The sequence below is a fragment of the Hemibagrus wyckioides genome, linkage group LG15 (genome assembly GCF_019097595.1).
Source record: "Hemibagrus wyckioides isolate EC202008001 linkage group LG15, SWU_Hwy_1.0, whole genome shotgun sequence".
In the NCBI taxonomy this organism is placed as follows: Eukaryota; Metazoa; Chordata; class Actinopteri; order Siluriformes; family Bagridae; genus Hemibagrus; species Hemibagrus wyckioides.
In genome coordinates this window covers 16709971-16731210 of record NC_080724.1, presented here as the reverse complement: position 1 = coordinate 16731210, position 21240 = coordinate 16709971, and the positions used below count along the sequence as shown (strand labels likewise).

At 43.1% G+C, this 21240-nt stretch overlaps 1 protein-coding gene across 4 annotated transcripts in view; it reads right to left on the bottom strand.

Moving 5' to 3' along the window:
- The window catches only part of casz1 (castor zinc finger 1), an 83944-nt gene that overhangs the window by 11960 nt on the left and 50744 nt on the right, over positions 1-21240 (bottom strand). For 3 of the 4 annotated variants that reach the window (XM_058409501.1, XM_058409500.1, XM_058409504.1), the window contains exons 4-13: positions 20420-20485; positions 17479-17569; positions 9415-9579; positions 7382-7554; positions 6420-7276; positions 2859-2991; positions 2238-2301; positions 1130-1293; positions 580-702; positions 44-361 (exon numbers count right to left, since the gene is read on the bottom strand). In XM_058409501.1, the coding sequence (XP_058265484.1) occupies positions 44-361; positions 580-702; positions 1130-1293; positions 2238-2301; positions 2859-2991; positions 6420-7276; positions 7382-7554; positions 9415-9579; positions 17479-17569; positions 20420-20485 (2154 nt within the window). The remainder of the gene's footprint in view (positions 1-43; positions 362-579; positions 703-1129; positions 1294-2237; positions 2302-2858; positions 2992-6419; positions 7277-7381; positions 7555-9414; positions 9580-17478; positions 17570-20419; positions 20486-21240) is intronic. The other variant, XM_058409503.1, reaches the window with a different exon arrangement.

Genomic DNA, 21240 nt, shown 5'->3' with positions numbered 1-21240 from the left:
CTTTACATATATATATATAACCAATCTGCTTTGAAACACTTACTTGTCTTGAAACTGCAGGAAGCCCGGTTTGACCTGAGGCTTGGCGTTTTCCAATGAAGTGGTAGCGAGAGGCGAGGAAGCGGCCATGTTGGGCACGGAGGCAGGAAGTGGAGGGATGGAGCCCGTCAGCTGCTTCCATGCCAACAGCGAAGGTGAAGAGGCATAGGCCCCCGACACTGCTGCACTGGGCACGTCCATGGGCGGAGTGTTGGGCACAGAGACGGGCACAGCGAGCTGATTGGGGACGCCCTCGCTGGACTCCTTGGCCTCATTGAAAGCGGTCTCTGGTTTAACCTTTAGGTTGGCTCTGAAGTGGAAGCTAATGGGAGACAGAGAGACATCATTACATCCAATTAGATCCACCGGTGAGGCCGTGATATAGCTGCTAAACATAGCACATCATTAACATCACTTCCAAATAATGACGTAAATAGGGGCGAGAGAGACAGAGAGAGTGAGAGAGAGATCGTTCCAAAGAGCTCAAATCTCAATCTAATGCTCATTAAGAGTGTGCATGGGAATGAATCGCAGGCTTACTTGGAGTGTTTGATGGCTCCGTCCACTGTACTGAAGAGAGCGCCGCAGTCCTCCACAAGACAGTGAAAGTGGACTTTGTGCAGGAAGTCACACTGGGCATCACAGACTTCATTGGTATCATATCTGCATATAAAAGAACAACAAAAAAAAAACGTTAAAAAGCAACACAACATAACACAAGCAAAACAGTTATCAGGACAAATTCTCCTTTCACTGTGTTCTGCTTAGCTGACGTGTGGCTGAATAGCATGAAAACACATTGCACAGATGCAGCCGTGACATATTGTGTTGGCTTTGAGTTTATACACATAATATCATTTGTCGTGGCCAAGTGTTTTATTTCTACATCGCTGCATCGCAGGGACAAACACGGCAGTGACAGGATAAAAGCAGACAACGAGCGAGAATGACAAAGCACAGGTTCAGGGTTAAGTAAAAACAGGAATCACACTGAAGCCAGTGAAGAATAATGGACTTGAACACAGCAGGATATTGGGAGCCAGGAGTCAGGAGAAGGAACAAGATTATGGACAGTGCATGTGCATCGCACCTGCGCAGGTAGGTCTTCCAGAGCTCGGCGGGTTTTTCCGGAACTGGTCTTTTGATCAGCCTACTGAGGTACTGAGCTGCGTCTGAGCTATCAGCTGCCTGGCTGCTTTCCAGCTCTGACTTCAAGTTCAGAGCGTTGAAGAAACCCGGATTCACCTGCGACATCTGCACACAGAGTGAACACACCTTCACACACTGGTACACGTGAGCAAGCATGCTCAGACAAGTGTTATTACACTGGGTTTACAAACACAATCAGCCTCCACTTGAGCGCAGGCCAACACACATGCCAAGTGTTCTTTGAATGTGTGTGTGTGTGTGTTTGTCTGTCTGGGTGAGCTTTATGCAGTGTGTCGAGTCCGAGTGGGAGTCCTAAAAACGCCCACAAGCTGCACTGTGCCAGAAGCCCTGAATGAGGCCTGGGTATGACTGAGTCAGTGGAACATCGAAAGAAAGGCAAAGAGAGAGGAACAGAGAGAGAGAGAGAGAGAGAGAGAGAGGAAAAAGGAGGCCTTGAGAGAGGAAAAAAAATCCCCCTACAGTCCGATACCTCTTTAAATCATCAAGGTAATGGAATTCACACTCTATAGCATTTATATTAGTCAGAAAAGATGTATGATTAAAACAACAATGTCCATTTTAATCTCCACAAAAACACACAACATTTAAATATTCACCCAGCAACACTTAGTCTTTTTAAAAAATGAGGGTGATGCTTGCTCTTTTTATTCCTCACTGCTGACTTTTTAATCAAATAATTTACAAACTCCATAAATAAAGACAGAGCAGCTAGAATAGAAAAGAGAGCGGGTGAGAGAGAGAGAGAGAGGAGGAGGAGGAGGAGGAGGAAGGAAAAAAAATGCGCCCCAAGTTCAAAACAGCTCATCAAAAAACAAACATCTCTATATATCTGGCATGGCATCCAGCTCTTGCTTCATTATATTAATTTGTGAGCGGAGGGCCGAAATTACACTGTATGAAAAATGGCTGGAAAATTTAAATGATACAAACTCATCTTATTAGCGGGCGAAACATTAAAAAACAAACAGCCCGCTCTGCGTGTTGCTAATACGTCTTGGGCTGGAAAGTGCATGATGGATGGATCTTACCTTATTCATAAGTGAGGATAAAGGAGATGGATTTCCCGGCGCAGGGTGTCCGTTTGATTCATTACTGGAATGAGCAAAATGGGCAATGTTTAGGCAAAGATTTGCATGGGAACAGTAAATATTATTATTTATTTCTGACTGCGTGAATATGCAATGAAGGAAATAGACACATAAATAAGATGTAACTTAATGTATAAGGCTGAGTGGTGAGGTTGGCGAGTGGGAGTGGAGTTAGTGTGTGTTGTGGCCTGGGTTTGGGTGTGGGGTAAAATCAAGGTTTACACAAATGGCCTTTCATTTAAATGAACGTGTCATGTTTCATACATGACACGTGCATTATAAAAGGTCGGGGAAAAAAATATTATGGGGAAATCTTTACATTTGTGTGATGGATTTCCACACAGGGGGCACTTGAGCCTGAGGAAGGGGACAGTGTGTAAATCTCCTCCTTGACCACTTTGCAGACCCACCTTGTGAGGTGGTTTTAACAAGAGCACTCACACTAATTAACACAATACACTATTATTCAGGAGATAAATCACGAGGCGGTGTGTGGTGCGGGGTTGCGTGTGGGAATGGGGGTGGACAAGGCGTGCCAGCTCAGACACCGTAGAGACGTACCCGTGGTCTTTCTTGCTCAGGTCAAGGCTGTGTTCTTGCATGGACTCCTGGGAAGGCCCAGAGGTGCTGTCCATAGGCTCCTGCTTGACTTGAACCGGATTAAACCGGCTTGCCTGAGCCTGCTGTCCGTTTCCTGAGGAGACAGAAAGATGAAGGGGAGAGAGAGAAGTTATTGTTGGTCAGCATTATTACCCTGTGATGAGATCCGATCTGACTTGTGTCCAGGCCGAGGAGAGGGCTGGCAGTGATAATTATTGCAGAATTATGTCAAGCCGTCAAGGCATTTAAATGGTGATTGAGAGGCGGGAGGAATGAGGGAAAAAGACTCTTTTTTCAGCAGCACTTGTCACAACCCATTTGCGTGCCTGCCTCTTAACCGGTCATTACAGTGCACGCTAATGCTGAGGGAAAGTGGCAGCTTCAGATGGAGCGAATCCCTCCCGCTAAACCACCCACCACCCCATCCACCCGTCCCTCCTCCTCCCCCTCTCATCGCCACTTGTCCTTGTTGGCCTGACGACGGACGGCGGTCAGACACTGAGCTTGCCCAAAAGAAACATCTCCTCCATCAGTCATATTGGAGGTGGCAGCCAATCGGTGACAGCCAATCAAATCATTTAGACAGCTCTCATTTTTTTGTATGTGGATTAAAAAAAATACAGAATGGGGGTAAAAATGCTGACAAGAATGAGTGACCTGGCTTTTCCCCCAATCCCCAAGTGACTGAAATATTAATTTGTCCTTAGGCTATACAGTGAAAGCCAGGCCTTTAGTGGCCTCTAAGTGGTATTTTATTTTGGAAAAAAAAGGAGAGGAATAGAAGTGCTGAGTGCATCAGCCGTGATTGGTTTTGTGGAGAACTTGCTTTTCAGGAAGTCAGGCCTGTTGAGGAATAGTGACAGGCAAGGACACGGCTTTACTGTGTGCCCTTGGCCCTCATTGCCGTATGTGTGTGTGTGTGTGTGTGTGTGTGATGGCAAATCCTGGAAGCCAGACATCATCATTGTCATTTACGGCTGTTTACATTAGTTAAAAAAAGTGACTAGGCAAATTATGACTCATTCGGAGGAACTGCCATAACTACGACTGCGAAATCCCCATTTTACTATAACAGTTCAACAAAGGTCTCTCTGGTTATCTTTTGAACTAGCGCACGACCAACACACAACTAATCATCACCAGGTTAACCTCTGTCTCCTCTCTGATCACACTCCACTCCTACACACACACACTCACACACACTTCAAACCACAGCCAGCACGCTCGCGCCGCTTTAGACTGCCTGTGGGAATGAATTGCCTGAAGTTTAAAAAAAGACAGTTAAATAATGACCACATGAAAGGGAAGTCATTAAATTCTTTATCAGCCTCACAGTCTGCATGACAAACTCGCTGATAATCTTAGCGAGAGAGAGAGAGCAAGAGAGAGAGAGGGGAAAAAAAAGAAAAAAAGAAAAAGAGCTCAGGCGCGATCTCAAAGAGGGATTTTTCTGGAAATTATCCAAGAATAATGTTCTAGCGTGTAATTACTCCTGCTAAGTTACCGCGCTTGTGAAAGATCATTTGTACTGTATGCCTAATTAGTGAGCCCTTTAGATTGCAGGATCTGGAGTAACACTCCGGAGGAGGCTGGTGTTTCAAAAAAAATAAAAAAAAATGCAAGCCCCTGAACGTTCAGTAAAGGACTTGATGCTACCTGAATGCATTAGCAAAGTCTTGTTGTCAGTGCAGCGGATGACACCGAAATGTTGCATTTCTTGCGCATCAAAAAAAAAAAAAAAAAAAGAAACTGCGAGGAAAAAAAAAGTAACTGTGAGAAAATAGCCGCAGTAAACATTGTTCACTCTTTTCTAAACGCTGGGCTCTGACCACATCCTCTTCATATTTTACACAAATGTCCTGTTCGCACGCCATTTCTGAGCAAACACATAAATTTAGCAATGACACTTCATGATCTGCCTAGTGCGGGGCTTTTTTTTTCTTTCTTCTCTCTCTCAACATTTTTTCGTTTCTCATACTTAACTAAATTAAACACGAGACATTCTCACAACCTCGGTGATGAAGTGTGAAGTCATGTCACACACACACACACACACATTTTCTTTCTCTAGTGAATGGAGTCACACCATCTGTGCCCCCTCTACCACACGGACCCCCATCCCACCCCTCGGAGGTTGTGTTCTCCCTCTTTCCTTTGCTGGTGCTCATCTCTTGGTGTATCTGCAGAGATCTCGGAGGTGGAGTAAGTGTCTGACAGGATACACACCCCATACCGCAGCTGGGCCTGCTCTCTTCTCCCCATTCCCTTTACACACAACCTCCACCATGCCGTCTTTATCCGCAGCCCACCTGCTCCAAACACCCCAAACACCAGCTCACCTAGTGCTGCACGTATGCTTAAAGGAGAGACACTGCTAAACGAGTCAAGAAGAGGTTTTCACAGCATTAAGTTTCTGCTAAATGTGCCGGAAAGAGACTTTTCACAGGATCCGACTCCTGCAAGAAATCATTCATATTCATGCATTAATGTATTAGTGTCTAAAAATCCTCCATTCCCATCCGGGAAATACAGATGTAATGTCAAATTGAATATATTAGAACACACACCTCACTGAGCACTGACTCATTTCTGCCTCAACAATTTCTGTTATTTTTCTTTCTTTCTTTCTTTCTTTCTTTTTTTTTATATCAGTCTGCATTATAAAAAAAAAAAAAAAAGGAGCTTTATACCTTCAATTTCTCAACTTAATTTTGTTCAGGCTCCATTTGGTCGGCGCGAGTGCGCACACAGATAAGAGGCTGATGATGAGGAAGCATGTAGAACACAGAGTCTGGAAACCTCCTGAGAACGCTATTAGAGGCGGCTTTACGGGGGCCGCTCGCTACCACTCCAGCACTTATCAGCTAATGGATTGTGGGTATCAAGGCAATGATCACTGCAATAACAGGACTAGGGCAGCAAAGCAGCCCCTCAATATTTGCCCTAATCCTGAAATCAGAGATTTGTGTACTGTCTGCCGAGCAAATGAGCTGATGGCCCGCGTGTGCCCTTTTTACTGTCAGAGAGAGCAGAGAGAGAGAGAGAGAGAGATAGAGAAAGAGAAGAGGAAGTGCTGGTGGTAGAATGGTGTGAAAAGGAAAGATGGGACCTGTTTTCTTATTCTTCCTTTTTATATATCTCATACAAACAGCATTACTAAATGCTCACAGATCACAGTTCCTGTTAAGTTCCTATTATATTTTACTGATTTTTATGCACTAATAAATGAGATAAATAGGTAGGATGATCAGGTTATTTGTGAACCTGTGTGTATAAAGTTTAAAAAAAAATTATGAAATAGACAAAGAAGAGAAAAGAGAAAGCAAAAGTGAAATCCGAAATTAAGAGAAAGAGAGAGGGAGAAGAGGGAAGCCCGGAGGTGTGCACCCTTCACTTTTTTTTAATGGCAAGAGTTTTCAAGTTGAATGCTTGAAAAGGATAACAACAACAACAACAACAATAATAATAATAATAATAATAATAATAATAATAATAATATGCAAGGCCTATTAAGGCACTAACCTGTGTCAGGGTTGCTAGTCGTACTGAGTGCAGCAGCAGCCAACCTTGCCATCATGGGTGATATCAAACCCTTACTGGCCGAGATCTTGTCCATGATGGAGGAGGCAGAGTAGGAAGTCGGGGTTGAGGCCACAGATGCCGCCTCACCAACTGAACTGGAGCTTGGAGCCACCGTGTCGCGGGGTGTGGAGAGGGCACTGGAGCTCACGGCAGAGATCATGCCAGCAGCTGCTGAGGGCATCTGCAGGGGCAGCCGGGGTAAAAGTGGGAAGAATGAGTTGGACGCACCGCTCAGAGCGCTGCCAGAAAGCGCCAGGGCCACCGGGAGGTTGCTGGGAAGAGCCTGCGAGAGGAGAGTGGAGATTCGGCTGGCTGCGGGCAGAGTGGTAGTGGGCTTGACACTGGGGCTGGAGGTACTGGCTGTAGTGGGTGTGGACATCAGGTGCGGCACAGTGGAGGACTGCTGAGTCGTGGGCGAAGCACTCAGGCTGGAGTTCTTGCTACTGATGGCCGAGAAGTCCACCAGGTCATCGTTACTGGATTCTTCGTGCTCCTCCTTGGGAAGGAGGAAGGACGACGTTAGGCCTAGCATGCCCGAGGAGCGGACGTGACGGCGCTCGTGTTTGCGTTTGTGCGAAGTCATTTGGCTGGTGGAGGTGAAGGTGAAGCCACAGCCCTGGCGGATGCAGTGGAAGTGGTTGGTGGCCTTGCTGTACACGCAGCCCTCGTACTTGCACTCCTCGTACTTGTAAAATTTCTTGAAGCCGTCCTTGGCGTACGCATCATCCTTGATGTGGTAGCTCTTGTGCTTCTCAATGTCACACTTGTTCTTGAAGGTGAAGGTGCACCCGGGACGCCTGGAGGGGGGAAAATAGGCAGAGGAAAACAAAGGGAGCGCTGTTGAATTTGCGTTTATTGTACATGGATACTATCCAGATGTCCAAGGACGATCCGGTCCTCACCTGCAGTGGAAGTGGGTGGTCTTCTGCCCGTAGAACTGACAGCTCACAGTCCCGCAGTCTTCAGTGGCCCGGAACCTCTGGAAGCCGTCGTTTATCAGCTGTGCGTTCTTCTTATGGAAGTTCTCATGAGTCATGACATCGGAGGTACTAGTGTACACCTTGTTACAGCCCACCTAGTGGAAACAGGGAAAGGAAAAAACAAATGTGCTTGAAGTAGACGTGAAGCAGAGGCGGATGACAACCTACAGTAAATGTTGCGGCTTTCACAAGGTTGCAGGGGAGGAAAGTGAATACTCTGAGAACTCTATGTTGGTGGTTGGATTCCTCGGTTTTGCACAACAACAACAACAACAAAAAAAAAAATCAATCCGGGGAGTGGTTAAGTTTCTGACCTAAAAAACTGTACCTGAAGCATATTTTTAAGCTCGAGTAAAATAGCGAACTGTAATAGCAAAAGGTGACAGGGGTGAGGGTACAGGTTTCTTTCCACGAGTTACCCTGACATCATTCTCACCTCGATCCATGGATTTATGAAACGGAAAAAAATAAATAAATGACAGAATAGGTATCTATACATGTCATTCTACTTCTTTCCTTACTGGTGACTCAGCGGTATAAAATGATGTCAGCAGTAAGAATTAGATTACCATTTCTCATCAGATCATGCATGGAGGTGCTTAATTATTTGGCACATAAGTAGAAGAAAAAGAAGAAGAATATTTCTGCTTCACATAAACAGCTGCAGTGTGTGTGTGTGTGTGTGTGTGTGTTTTTTTTTCTTTTCATAGGCAATGCAAAGTGCAAGTTGAGTGCAAACGACAAAAAGTGCACTAAACTTGCATAGTGTAAGCCTGACCTTAATAAATAAGACAATGCAACTGCAACATAGCAGAGTGGTGTGTGGTTAGAACTTTCTTCCATTTAAGGCTTTCCACACATACAACTCTGTATTAGAAGGCCACCGTCTCTGACTTGCTGTTAAATTGCAGAACGAATGTAAGAGATGGAGGAGGGGATGCAGTCACCGAGACTGTCACTTTCTTTCGTCTGAACGCTTCTGTTACTCAGCAGCAGCACTCAGGAGCCCTCCGGGCAGCAGGGGAGCACAGACTAATGTTTGAATTAAAACCAGCAATTGTATATCATCCCTGGCACTTTTCAGCCGCGCAAACAGGGCAACTTCACCATATTGAGTCAAACAATGAAAAAAATGCCACTCTGTTTTTTTTCCCCCTGTAAATCAGCAGAACGGGTGCCAACATCTGCTGGTTCTCAGAGCTGTTAAAACAAGAGCTGAAATGTCTAATAACAATTACGCCGTTAGGGGGGTTTAAGAAAGAATACATCTTAAGCCGTCTGCCCTTGGCCGCTGCACCCCGCGGTGAAAAAGCACTCGGGACCGGTGACACCTTGAAAATAAGCAGATGTGAAAAAAAAATTAAACAAATCCGCCGGGGATATAATCTCCGACTCTGCTCTTGGTACTAAAAGATGAAAAATGTCGAGTTTATATAAACAACTAACTGCATTTTTATCCATGCCAATTAAGGAGCGAGAGAGAGTGCGAGGGAAGCGCACGGCTGTGTCTTGTTCATCCGTTTTAATTTGTCTCTTATTTACTTTATGACACCTTTTGTCAGACGAATGAAAACTGCTCTTAAATGGTAATTCGGGCCTAATGGAAAAAGTGGAAGAACCTGTAACAACCTTTTATAGGCCTGGTTAAGCGGCAGGATCGTGAAGAGCATCTGGCGCTCTTTTCCTATGGCTGAGTGGCATTGAGATGGAAGCGGTTCGGGTGCTGCTTATAGATGCAGGAGCAGCTCTGCGACATGCGGTTCGAAATGTTCTCGGATCTTTTGCGCCACAGATGCTGCATTTTATTTACTCTGTTTTTCACTTTTAGTGTGCAACCTTTCTACTCTGATCTTAGCCGTATTAGTCATATAGAGAGATGTTTTGACTGTGTGAGTGTGGCAGCGCTGGAGGTAATGGTGGTGGTGGTGGTGGTGTTGTTGTGCTACACTGTTTACCTGCATACAGTGGTAGTGAGTGCTCTTGCCGTTCAGGTGGCAGCCGTGGTAATAGACGCTGCAGTCATCCAAAGGGCTGAAGCGCATGAAGCCGTGCTGCAGAGAGTTGTCCCTCTTCTTGTGCATGTTGTAGTGCCTTATCACATCCTGTTTACTCGTGAATCTCTGTTCAGCAGGAACACAGCAACAGGTTACTGAAGGCTGCTTGCTAGTTGTCTGTGTGTGTGTGTGTGTGTGTGTGGGTGTGGGTGTGTGTGTGTGTGTAGTGTAGGAAACTAGCAACATGTTATTTTATCAGTCTGGCAACAGCTGCGCAGCACGAGAGCCAACTGGCAGCCAAGTCAGCGATTTGAAGCATGTGTCCAGCGCAAGACGTCTCCGAATGATCTCATGATACGACGAGTGTATGAATTATTATTTTTTTCTTTTTACATTTTTTCGTTCGTCCATTTTCTTTCATCTCCCTCATCCCTCTGCTTCAATATGAAGACGAGTACACTTCTTCCTGCCTGGTTGTTTGCGCAAAATTTCTCCGCCTGCATCTTTATTACTTTTCCAGCGGTTTAATTAAGACGGATCGCTCGACTTGCAAGATCATAGTTCCGATGTTCTCGGCTTCAGAGAAATTATGTTCCGTGCAGACGATTTCTCAAACGTGTGCGGGGAAAAGAGATGACAAACAAACAAACAAGACACCAAAAAATGTTTCGCTTTTCATTCCCCCAGCTGATTGCGATTTTAATTAAAGTAGTAAAGCGTGGGTTTTTCGTTCAGGGTTTGCATGTAATAAGAAGGGAATACACCAAGATTCCCTCCTAAAAATGATCCCGACGCAGCAGAGTGGAGAGAGGAGGGGAAAAAACAAAAACAAAAAACAAAAACAAACAAAACGGGATGTGGGGGGGGTCGAGAACTTGAGATAGAAGCGAGGAAACAAATCTGCGGTAATTGGGCTTAAGCTGATGTTACAGGAAGTGTAACAAGAGCCAGTGAAATCAATGAGCTTATTTTCTACAGAAACGTGCAACAGGAGACAAAAATATGACAGAAACGTCTAAAATGCAAAATGTAATTGGGTATACACGGAGCTTGTCTTACATACAGGGGAAGAAATTGCTCACAGAAATACACAATACACGTCTAATTCGAGAAGATATCGTATATCGTCTTTCTCCTTTCGGTACAGAAAAGATATCCACAGCAATACTGGGTCCGATCAGGCCAGATCCTTGAGATATATGTGATAGAATTTTCCAGAAAGGAGGGAAAGAGCTGAAAGGGAGCTTTAAGTTTCAGTCAGAGTGGTCATCTAGGGTTATGAGGACCTGCTACATTTATTTTAGGATTCTCAGTACTGTGCGGGATGAGCACAAGGCCATGAAAGGAGAAGAAGGGCCCGGTGTCGCAGCCGAGCCGGCCGGGGGTAATATTCCACCGCTGTGTCATGTAACATTTCATGAGTTATCACTTCCAAAAGCCTGCTCATTTGAGCCTTGCTTTTCTTCTAGAAGCATCTAGCCAAGCATTTGAGATACAACCTATCTGTAGATATCTGCCTGTCGTCGCCTCCGTCTCCGAGCCGCTCGAGGTTCACCTGATCCAATTTCTAATGATGTATCTTACAAAGCAAGGTTTTTTTTTTTTTTTTTGTCTGACGAATCGTTTCTCCGCAAAGCTCGAACGTGAGCTCAGAGTTCAGCGCAACAGCTGTCTCCTTTACTAACAAGATCTCGACATGTTTGTATTGAAAGATTTGGAATTACTACACTTCACACAGAGAACAGCTTTCGGGGCTGGCGTAAAGGATGGCCTTCTATTCCGTCTAGTCGTAGTCGCTCTTTCTTTTCCCACCATATGCGCAGGAGGCTGAAGTGCCAGCGTTCTGATCTGCTTAATGCTGATTCTGCTGCGTCGTACATGACAACTCTCGGGACATGGATCAGATTAATAACGTGAAAGGGGGATTAGCAGTCGCCCCAGAGTAATAGCAGATGTCCTCGGAAGAAAAAATAAAAAGAGAGAGAGGAAAAAAAAAAACGCTACAGGAACAATCTTATTGAGTTCGGATTTATTCTACTAATAAAAAGGGTCTAAATGAACCTGACGTTATTCAGTGCTACGCTTTCCTGTTAGAAGGCAGCAAGCACTTTGAGTTCAAACTCTCACAGAAATTTTATCAGCCTCTTCACCACACAGTAAGCAAGGGGTCAGAACAGTGGTTTGACACTTTCTTATGACTCCGAGGGCTCGTGAGTTATGGACTCGTCCTCTCATCAGACGAGGTTCCGGAAACCTCTCTGCTTGTTTGCTCTGGCGGCTTTTTAAAGCGTGAGAGATGGCCGTTTTGAGGCGCTCGACTGTGACTGTTAGGCTACGACATTATTCGGCCCACATCGTCTCATTTATCAAGGCGTCTGGGAAGTGGAAGGGGGCGGGGTATCGGGGCGACGGTGGGAGGAGGAATTTTGCAGCCAGTCTGTTAGATTAAAGGGAGTTTTGGAGAGAAAATCTGACGTTATCATCATCAATGATTATTTGAAACAAATCGGAGAGATATTTCTGACGAAGCCAATCTGTGTGTTTTGCATCTAAATGCATATTGGTTTTAATGGACATTACTTCATGACATTAACTCAGTTGTTTGACTCATAAAAGTTTTTAAGAAGGAAAATGGATGTGAAGGCGACACAAATCCATACGTTTTAAAGAGCAAACTTGTAATGGATACATTTTTTATTTTATTTTTTATTTATAAGTTTTGATTTGGTTAAATATCAAATATTTCATGTGTGTGCTTGTGTGTTTGTGTGTGTTTGTGTGTGCTTGTGTGTGTTTGTGTATTTGAGTGTGTGTGTTTCTGTGTGTTTGTGTGTGTTTGTGTATTTGAGTGTGTGTGCTTGTGTGTGTTTGTGTATTTGAGTGTGTGTGTTTCTGTGTGTTTGTGTGTGTTTGTGTATTTGAGTGTGTGTGCTTGTGTGTGTTTGTGTATTTGAGTGTGTGTGTTTCTGTGTGTTTGTGTGTGTTTGTGTATTTGAGTGTGTGTGCTTGTGTGTGTTTGTGTGTGTTTGTGTATTTGAGTGTGTGTGTTTCTGTGTGTTTGTGTATTTGAGTGTGTGTGCTTGTGTGTGTTTGTGTGTGTTTGTGTATTTGAGTGTGTGTGTTTCTGTGTGTTTGTGTGTGTTTGTGTATTTGAGTGTGTGTGCTTGTGTGTTTGTGTGTTTGTGTATTTGAGTGTGTGTGTTTCTGTGTGTTTGTGTGTGTTTGTGTATTTGAGTGTGTGTGCTTGTGTGTGTTTGTGTGTGTTTGTGTATTTGAGTGTGTGTGTTTCTGTGTGTTTGTGTGTGTTTGTGTATTTGAGTGTGTGTGCTTGTGTGTGTTTGTGTGTGTTTGTGTATTTGAGTGTGTGTGTTTCTGTGTGTTTGTGTGTGTTTGTGTATTTGAGTGTATGTGCTTTGTGTGTGTTTGTGTATTTGAGTGTGTGTGCTTTGTGTGTGTTTGTGTATTTGAGTGTGTGTGCTTGTGTGTGTTTGTGTATTTGAGTGTATGTGCTTTGTGTGTGTTTGTGTATTTGAGTGTGTGTGCTTGTGTGTGTTTGTGTGTGTTTGTGTATTTGAGTGTGTGTGCTTGTGTGTGTTTGTGTGTGTTTGTGTATTTGAGTGTGTGTGTTTCTGTGTGTTTGTGTGTGTTTGTGTATTTGAGTGTGTGTGCTTGTGTGTGTTTGTGTATTTGAGTGTGTGTGTTTGTGTGTGTTTGTGTGTGTTTGTGTATTTGAGTGTGTGTGTTTGTGTGTGTTTGTGTATTTGAGTGTGTGTGCTTGTGTGTGTTTGTGTGTGTTTGTGTATTTGAGTGTGTGTGTTTCTGTGTGTTTGTGTGTGTTTGTGTATTTGAGTGTATGTGCTTTGTGTGTGTTTGTGTATTTGAGTGTGTGTGCTTTGTGTGTGTTTGTGTATTTGAGTGTGTGTTTGTGTGTGTTTGTGTATTTGAGTGTGTGTGCTTGTGTGTGTTTGTGTATTTGAGTGTATGTGCTTTGTGTGTGTTTGTGTATTTGAGTGTGTGTGCTTTGTGTGTGTTTGTGTATTTGAGTGTGTGCTTTGTGTGTGTTTGTGTATTTGAGTGTGTGTGCTTTGTGTGTGTTTGTGTATTTGAGTGTGTGCTTTGTGTGTGTTTGTGTATTTGAGTGTGTGTGCTTTGTGTGTGTTTGTGTATTTGAGTGTGTGTGCTTGTGTGTGTTTGTGTATTTGAGTGTATGTGCTTTGTGTGTGTTTGTGTATTTGAGTGTGTGTGCTTTGTGTGTGTTTGTGTATTTGAGTGTGTGCTTTGTGTGTGTTTGTGTATTTGAGTGTGTGCTTTGTGTGTGTTTGTGTATTTGAGTGTATGTGCTTTGTGTGTGTTTGTGTATTTGAGTGTATGTGTTTGTGTGTGTTTGTGTATTTGAGTGTGTGTGCTTTGTGTGTGTTTGTGTATTTGAGTGTGTGTGCTTGTGTGTGTTTGTGTATTTGAGTGTATGTGCTTTGTGTGTGTTTGTGTATTTGAGTGTGTGTGCTTTGTGTGTGTTTGTGTATTTGAGTGTGTGCTTTGTGTGTGTTTGTGTATTTGAGTGTGTGCTTTGTGTGTGTTTGTGTATTTGAGTGTATGTGCTTTGTGTGTGTTTGTGTATTTGAGTGTATGTGTTTGTGTGTGTTTGTGTATTTGAGTGTGTGTGTTTGTGTATTTGAGTGTGTGCTTTGTGTGTGTTTGTGTATTTGAGTGTGTGTGTTTGTGTGTGTTTGTGTATTTGAGTGTGTGTGCTTTGTATGTGTTTGTGTATTTGAGTGTGTGTGTTTGTGTATTTGAGTGTGTGCTTTGTGTGTGTTTGTGTATTTGAGTGTGTGTGTGTGTGTTTGTGTATTTGAGTGTATGTGCTTTGTGTGTGTTTGTGTATTTGAGTGTATGTGCTTTGTGTGTGTTTGTGTATTTGAATGTGTGTTTGTGTGTGTTTGTGTATTTGAGTGTGTGTGCTTTGTGTGTGTTTGTGTATTTGAGTGTGTGTGCTTTGTATGTGTTTGTGTATTTGAGTGTGTGTGTGTTTGTGTATTTGAGTGTGTGTGCTTTGTATGTGTTTGTGTATTTGAGTGTGTGTGTTTGTGTGTGTTTGTGTATTTGAGTGTGTGTGTGTTTGTGTATTTGAGTGTATGTGCTTTGTGTGTGTTTGTGTATTTGAGTGTGTGCTTTGTGTGTGTTTGTGTATTTGAGTGTATGTGCTTTGTGTGTGTTTGTGTATTTGAGTGTGTGTGTTTGTGTGTGTTTGTGTATTTGAGTGTGTGTGCTTTGTGTGTGTTTGTGTATTTGAGTGTGTGTGTGTTTGTGTATTTGAGTGTGTGTGCTTTGTATGTGTTTGTGTATTTGAGTGTGTGTGTGTTTGTGTGTGTTTGTGTATTTGAGTGTGTGTGCTTTGTATGTGTTTGTGTATTTGAGTGTGTGTGTGTTTGTGTGTGTTTGTGTATTTGAGTGTGTGCTTTGTGTGTTTGTGTATTTGAGTGTGTGTGCTTTGTATGTTTGTGTATTTGAGTGTGTGTGCTTTGTATGTTTGTGTATTTGAGTGTGTTTGTGTGTTTGTGTATTTGAGTGTGTGCTTTGTGTGTTTGTGTATTTGAGTGTGTGTGCTTTGTATGTTTGTGTATTTGAGTGTGTTTGTGTGTGTTTGTGTATTTGAGTGTGTGCTTTGTGTGTTTGTGTATTTGAGTGTGTGTGTTTGTGTGTGTTTGTGTATTTGAGTGTGTGTGCTTTGTATGTGTTTGTGTATTTGAGTGTGTGTGTTTGTGTATTTGAGTGTGTGTTTTGTGTGTGTTTGTGTATTTGAGTGTGTGTGTGTTTGTGTATTTCAGTGTGTGTGCTTGTGTGTTTGTGTATTTCAGTGTGTGCTTGTGTGTGTTTGTATATTTCAGTGTGTGTGCTTGTGTGTTTGTGTATTTGAGTGTGTGTGCTTGTGTGTTTGTGTATTTGAGTGTGTGTGCTTGTGTGTGTTTGTGTATTTGAGTGTGTGTGCTTGTGTGTTTGTGTATTTCAGTGTGTGTGCTTGTGTGTTTGTGTATTTCAGTGTGTGTGCTTGTGTGTGTTTGTGTATTTGAGTGTGTGTGCTTTGTGTGTGTTTGTGTATTTGAGTGTGTGTGCTTTGTGTGTGTTTGTGTATTTGAGTGTGTGTGCTTTGTGTGTGTTTGTGTATTTGAGTGTGTGTGTTTTGTGTGTGTTTGTGTATTTGAGTGTGTGTGCTTTGTGTGTGTTTGTGTATTTGAGTGTGTGTGTTTTGTGTGTGTTTGTGTATTTGAGTGTGTGTGCTTTGTGTGTGTTTGTGTATTTGAGTGTGTGTGCTTTGTGTGTGTTTGTGTATTTGAGTGTGTGCTTTGTCTGTGTCTTTTGTTTGAGTGTGTGTGCTTTGTGTGTGTTTGTGTATTTGAGTGTGTGTGCTTTGTGTGTGTTTGTGTATTTGAGTGTGTGTGCTTTGTCTGTGTCTTTTGTGTTTGAGTGTGTGTGTTTGTGTGCTTAGTGTGTGTGTCTAGTATGTTTAGAGTGTGTCTTTGTGTTTGTGTGTGTTTGAGTTCGTGCGTTCGAGTGTGTGTTTGTGTGTGTGTCTATTATGTTTAGAGTGTGTCTTTGTGTTTGTGTGTGTGTTTGAGTGTTTGTGCATTTGAGTGTGTGTGTGTGTGTGTTTGTCTATTATGTTTAGAGTGTGTCTTTGTGTTTGTGTGTGTGTTTGAGTGTTTGTGCATTTGAGTGTGTGTGTGTGTTTGTCTATTATGTTTAGAGTGTGTCTTTTTGTTTGTGTGTGTGTTTGAGTGTTTGTGCATTTGAGTGTGTGTGTGTTTGTCTATTATGTTTAGAGTGTGTCTTTGTGTTTGTGTGTGTGTTTGAGTGTTTGTGCATTTGAGTGTGTGTGTGTGTTTGTCTATTATGTTTAGAGTGTGTCTTTTTGTTTGTCTGTGTGTTTGAGTGTTTGTGCAATCGAGTGTGTGTGTGTGTGTTAGTGTGTGTGTCTTATGTTTAGAGTGTGTCTTTTTGTTTGTCTGTGTGTTTGAGTGTTTGTGCAATCGAGTGTGTGTGTGTGTGTTAGTGTGTGTGTCTTATGTTTAGAGTGTGTCTTTTTGTTTGTCTGTGTGTTTGAGTGTTTGTGCAATCGAGTGTGTGTGTGTGTGTTAGTGTGTGTGTCTTATGTTTAGAGTGTGTCTTTTTGTTTGTCTGTGTGTTTGAGTGTTTGTGCAATCGAGTGTGTGTGTGTGTGTTAGTGTGTGTGTCTATTATGTTTAAAGTGTGTCTTTTTGTTTGTCTGTGTGTTTGAGTGTTTGTGCATTCGAGTGTGTGTGTGTGTGTTTGTGTGTCTGTGTCTATTATGTTTAGTGTGTTTGTGTTTGTGCATTTGAGTGTGTGTGTGTGTGTTTGTCTATTATGTTTAGAGTGTGTCTTTTTGTTTGTGTGTGTGTTTGAGTGTTTGTGCATTTGAGTGTGTGTGTGTTTGTCTATTATGTTTAGAGTGTGTCTTTTTGTTTGTGTGTGTGTTTGAGTGTTTGTGCATTTGAGTGTGTGTGTGTTTGTCTATTATGTTTAGAGTGTGTCTTTTTGTTTGTCTGTGTGTTTGAGTGTTTGTGCAATCGAGTGTGTATGTGTGTGTTAGTGTGTGTGTCTATTATGTTTAGAGTGTGTCTTTTTGTTTGTCTGTGTGTTTGAGTGTTTGTGCAATCGAGTGTGTATGTGTGTGTTAGTGTGTGTGTCTTATGTTTAGAGTGTGTCTTTTTGTTTGTCTGTGTGTTTGAGTGTTTGTGCAATCGAGTGTGTGTGTGTGTTAGTGTGTGTGTCTTATGTTTAGAGTGTGTCTTTTTGTTTGTCTGTGTGTTTGAGTGTTTGTGCAATCGAGTGTGTATGTGTGTGTTAGTGTGTGTGTCTATTATGTTTAGAGTGTGTCTTTTTGTTTGTCTGTGTGTTTGAGTGTTTGTGCATTCGAGTGTGTGTGTGTGTGTTTGTGTGTCTGTGTCTATTATGTTTAGTGTGTTTGTGTTTGTGCACTTGAGTGTGTGTGTGTGTGTGTGTGCTCACCTGATAGTTGCACTCAGGGTCCATGCAGTGGTAATGCTCTCGGTACTGATAGGCACAGTGCACGTGCCCACAGTGCTGGCTCCCTGAAAACCTGCAAACACAATCAGCGCAAAATCATCACCACCCTCACCTTTCCAGATCAAGATATCTGCTTCAGTAAAACAACAGAACAGCCTTTACCACGCTGAAAGAAAAGCTTTTATGTGCAATTAAAAGCATAACCTTTTGCCGAACGGTTCCGAATGACTGATTTTCAGCCCCTTCTCGTGAGGAAGTGAAACGTGACCTCTATCCATACAGGGCTGAGCTTTAAAGGGCAATTTAGCCTTTTATCCTCCACCGATAAACACCCTCACACTGACAGAATCATCTTCACGGAGCACAGGAGCCATTTACTGGCGACTACAAACGCCGACAGAAAAGCCAGATCTCCTACCTGCCCACGCTCCCACAACCATGTGATTACAATTCACACTTCAGTCACAGCAATCTCTACCAAATTAGTTCCATTGGCTTCAGAAGCAGTAGGTAGACTCTTATTAAACTGTAACCCCAGACGTAATTCACTCATTTGCCCGTGCTTTAAACCCTGCCAAATCAGCGCTCGACACTCCAGGTTAACAGGCTGTGCTTTAATCAGGGAAAGGTTAGGCCTAATAGAAAGGTTTGAGTGTGTCTGTGTGCTGCCCTCCCCTTCCTCTCCTCTCTTCTCTTCTCTTTTCCTCTCCTCTCCTCTCTCTCGCTCTCGGTGTCTGACTGGCCCGGGCTGCGGCAGATTGGCACTGCTTTAAAGAGGCCCATTTCCTGAGTGTTTACAGGCTGATTATAACCCTGACGATGATGACTGTTAAAAACCTCCAATTACGGCTCAAAACACACAAATAAACATTTGTATTGCTGCTGCCAAGAGCACCATCTGCCGAAGCAGACAGAAAACGCCTCGTGTTTTTTCTCGTAGCGCAGGAGGTTTTCACTGATCGCACTCGGGAAGTTCGTTAAGGCCGCCTTCATACCGGAGCGAAATGACGACTCTCTGTTCATTTGCTATCAGGTTGGAGTTGGATTTAAGCCACGAGGCTAAAATTGGTCTTCTTAAAACTCTTTCATTCAGTGATTAGAAGTATAAAAAATATAAAGAGAAAACACTGAACCCACATGCAACGTTTTTTTATTTCGTCTTCTTGTCCGTCAGGCTAAATATTCAGAACACATCACATCTGCAGGGCTACAGCTCTGTTCTTTGGGTCAGTGTAGTCAATTAAAATAAAACGTAGTTGATTCATTCGAGTAGAACTGAATGACAAATCAGAGGATCTGTCTTGTGGTGCGAGGGTCGAGTGCATTTGACCGAATGTAGGGTACGATCCGGACCATGCCTAACAGCCCCCGAGAGTGCCACGCTCACACACTCATCGCTCTGTTCATCCTTGTGTACATTAGGGTCTGTTGGGAGAGCGGTCCACCCCTCTGCTCATCACCCAGCTGTATCGTTTTGCCGGTGGACAATTCCCACTCGCCGCGTCAGGGGGCTAATGGGCCGCTGCTATTCAGCAGGCGATTAAATATTAATACGGTCACGATACAGAGATTGCCGCACATCTCGCGTTACATTGGAGACGCGCCGATCAAAGTGCAAGGCAATGGTGGGTGCAGGAAAGCGTTTAAGAGGCAAAACTGTGACTAAACACTACGAAGGAAGCTTTTAAACCTCAAACTCTGGAGGAGCTCGGAGATAAAGAAGTTTTTGCGCTTTTCCTGCAGAGGGGAAGGTGGGTGTAGACGGGTTTACAAAGCTGCTTTTTAGTGCGAGTGTGCTCTCATTAGCGTGGAAGCCAGTGATGATCCTCCCCCAGAGCCCCCCTCCCCGCCCCATAACCCCCCCTCCATCCCTCCCTCCCTAAGATGTACCAGGCCGCATTTGCCCTTTTTATGAGTTCTCATTTTCCTTTTTTCTCCTCCTCTTCTTCCCTTTCTTATTTTCCCCAACACGGAAATTGAAACTATATCTGGGCTTATCTGCTGCCTCCCCGCGCATCAACTGCCGAGATGTTTAGACAAATTTTATGCATTATGCAGTGCAAATATCAAAACAGTTCTTGGCAGTGCCAGCAGAAGCCTCATTAAAAATTCCTTAATTAAATCTTCTTGCAAAATGTAATCAGTCCAAGGAGGGTTTTGTGTGTGTGTGTGTATGTGTGTATGTGTGTGTGCACGAGTAAGTGCGTGTGTCTGTTAGCGCCAGGGCTTTGATTTGTGGCCTTCATGTTACGGCTTTGGGAGACTAATCATTTACGCCACAGCCTCAGCCTCTTTGAAATGCCGTTTTTTCTCCCTTTAAAACCTGAATAAATAAACAAATGATAATCACCTTTCTAGTGTCACGGCGAGATGAACACAGAACCCGATACTGCGGCACACCGAATCTATCTCTATGCTTTGTCTGGATTTGGGAATGTCTGTCATTTAGTTCATTCAGTGTCTTTATTTGTGGCAGAGATACTGAAAATGAAATGATAAAAGCAATGCAAAAAACAACAACTGTTATCAGAGCAGCTAGTTTTCTTAGAAATACTGCTCAGGAGAGTGTGAACACAGGGGAGTTTGCTTATAAAGAGCAGCTAATGTGTGAAATGTATTTGCAAACGTTTCCCGATGTTTGCTTAAGATTTCACAGCCTCTGCCGTCATTATTACACACGAAGCACAATGCAGGCAGGAAGTGTGACACTGCCAAAGAAATGACTCGCTTTCTTTTATGTAAATTCATCTTCCTGCTTGCTTATAAGTAATTTATAGTCTATGCACAAAAGCTATTTTGCCTACATACTTTATTAGTCTATAAAACAGCTTCAAAAATAAATAAACAAACAAATAAATAAATAAATAAAAAATACCAGCAAGAAGTTACTCTGAAATTTTTCAGAGGATGGATATTTTCATACCTGGCAATATATTTCTGGTAGACATTGACATCTTCTGTCACGGGTTTCTCCACAGGATGGCCGTTTCTGTTGTAGCGCACAGAAAAGGGATGGAATTAATGGCAGCACATGCCGTCGTTAATAATAAAAACCTGTCACAATATTTACTTAAGCGTTTCAAACTTCGGGGCTATCAATAAAGGTTTTCTAGCGTGTCACAGCAGTTTTATCTGCGAGTGAATCAGGGAGGTAGAACCCAACCTTGATGCATGCCTTCCCAAAAATGAAGGCAGAGCTGAGATGTTTCTGAATGTATAAATGATTCATGTGCATTATTTTTTTTTTCTTGAGAGTGCACAAATGGAAGGATGAAGTGATCTGACGCATAAGCATATGCTGGATTTTTTTTTATTTTTATTCAACTGGCTGTGATTTGAAGGACGACTAAAGCTCTTATTGCACCTTTTATCATCATCTGAAACAGTGACTCTGCATGCAGCAGGTTCTCCACAATCCTGACACCGGTGACAACTCGAAGCAGCTCCACGTGGGAGTTAGCCTTAGGTTAATGTACCTTTTAAGGCGTTGGTTTTGGCAGCGGATTACCTGCTGTGAGTGCATGTGTAAATGCTCATGGGTGTGCATGTTTGAGTGTGTATGTGTGTGTGGGTGGGAGGGTGTGTGCATGCTCTGATGTAAGAAGAGCCTGAGGGTCTCTGGGTTCTCATTGAGATAAACCTTAAGTACACAAAAAGTCACGCGTGAGCAGAGACAGTCGCAGCACTGCAAGTGCCCCATAAACTGCTTTTAAAATGTAGCATCCACTCCAGCAGACCTTGGTT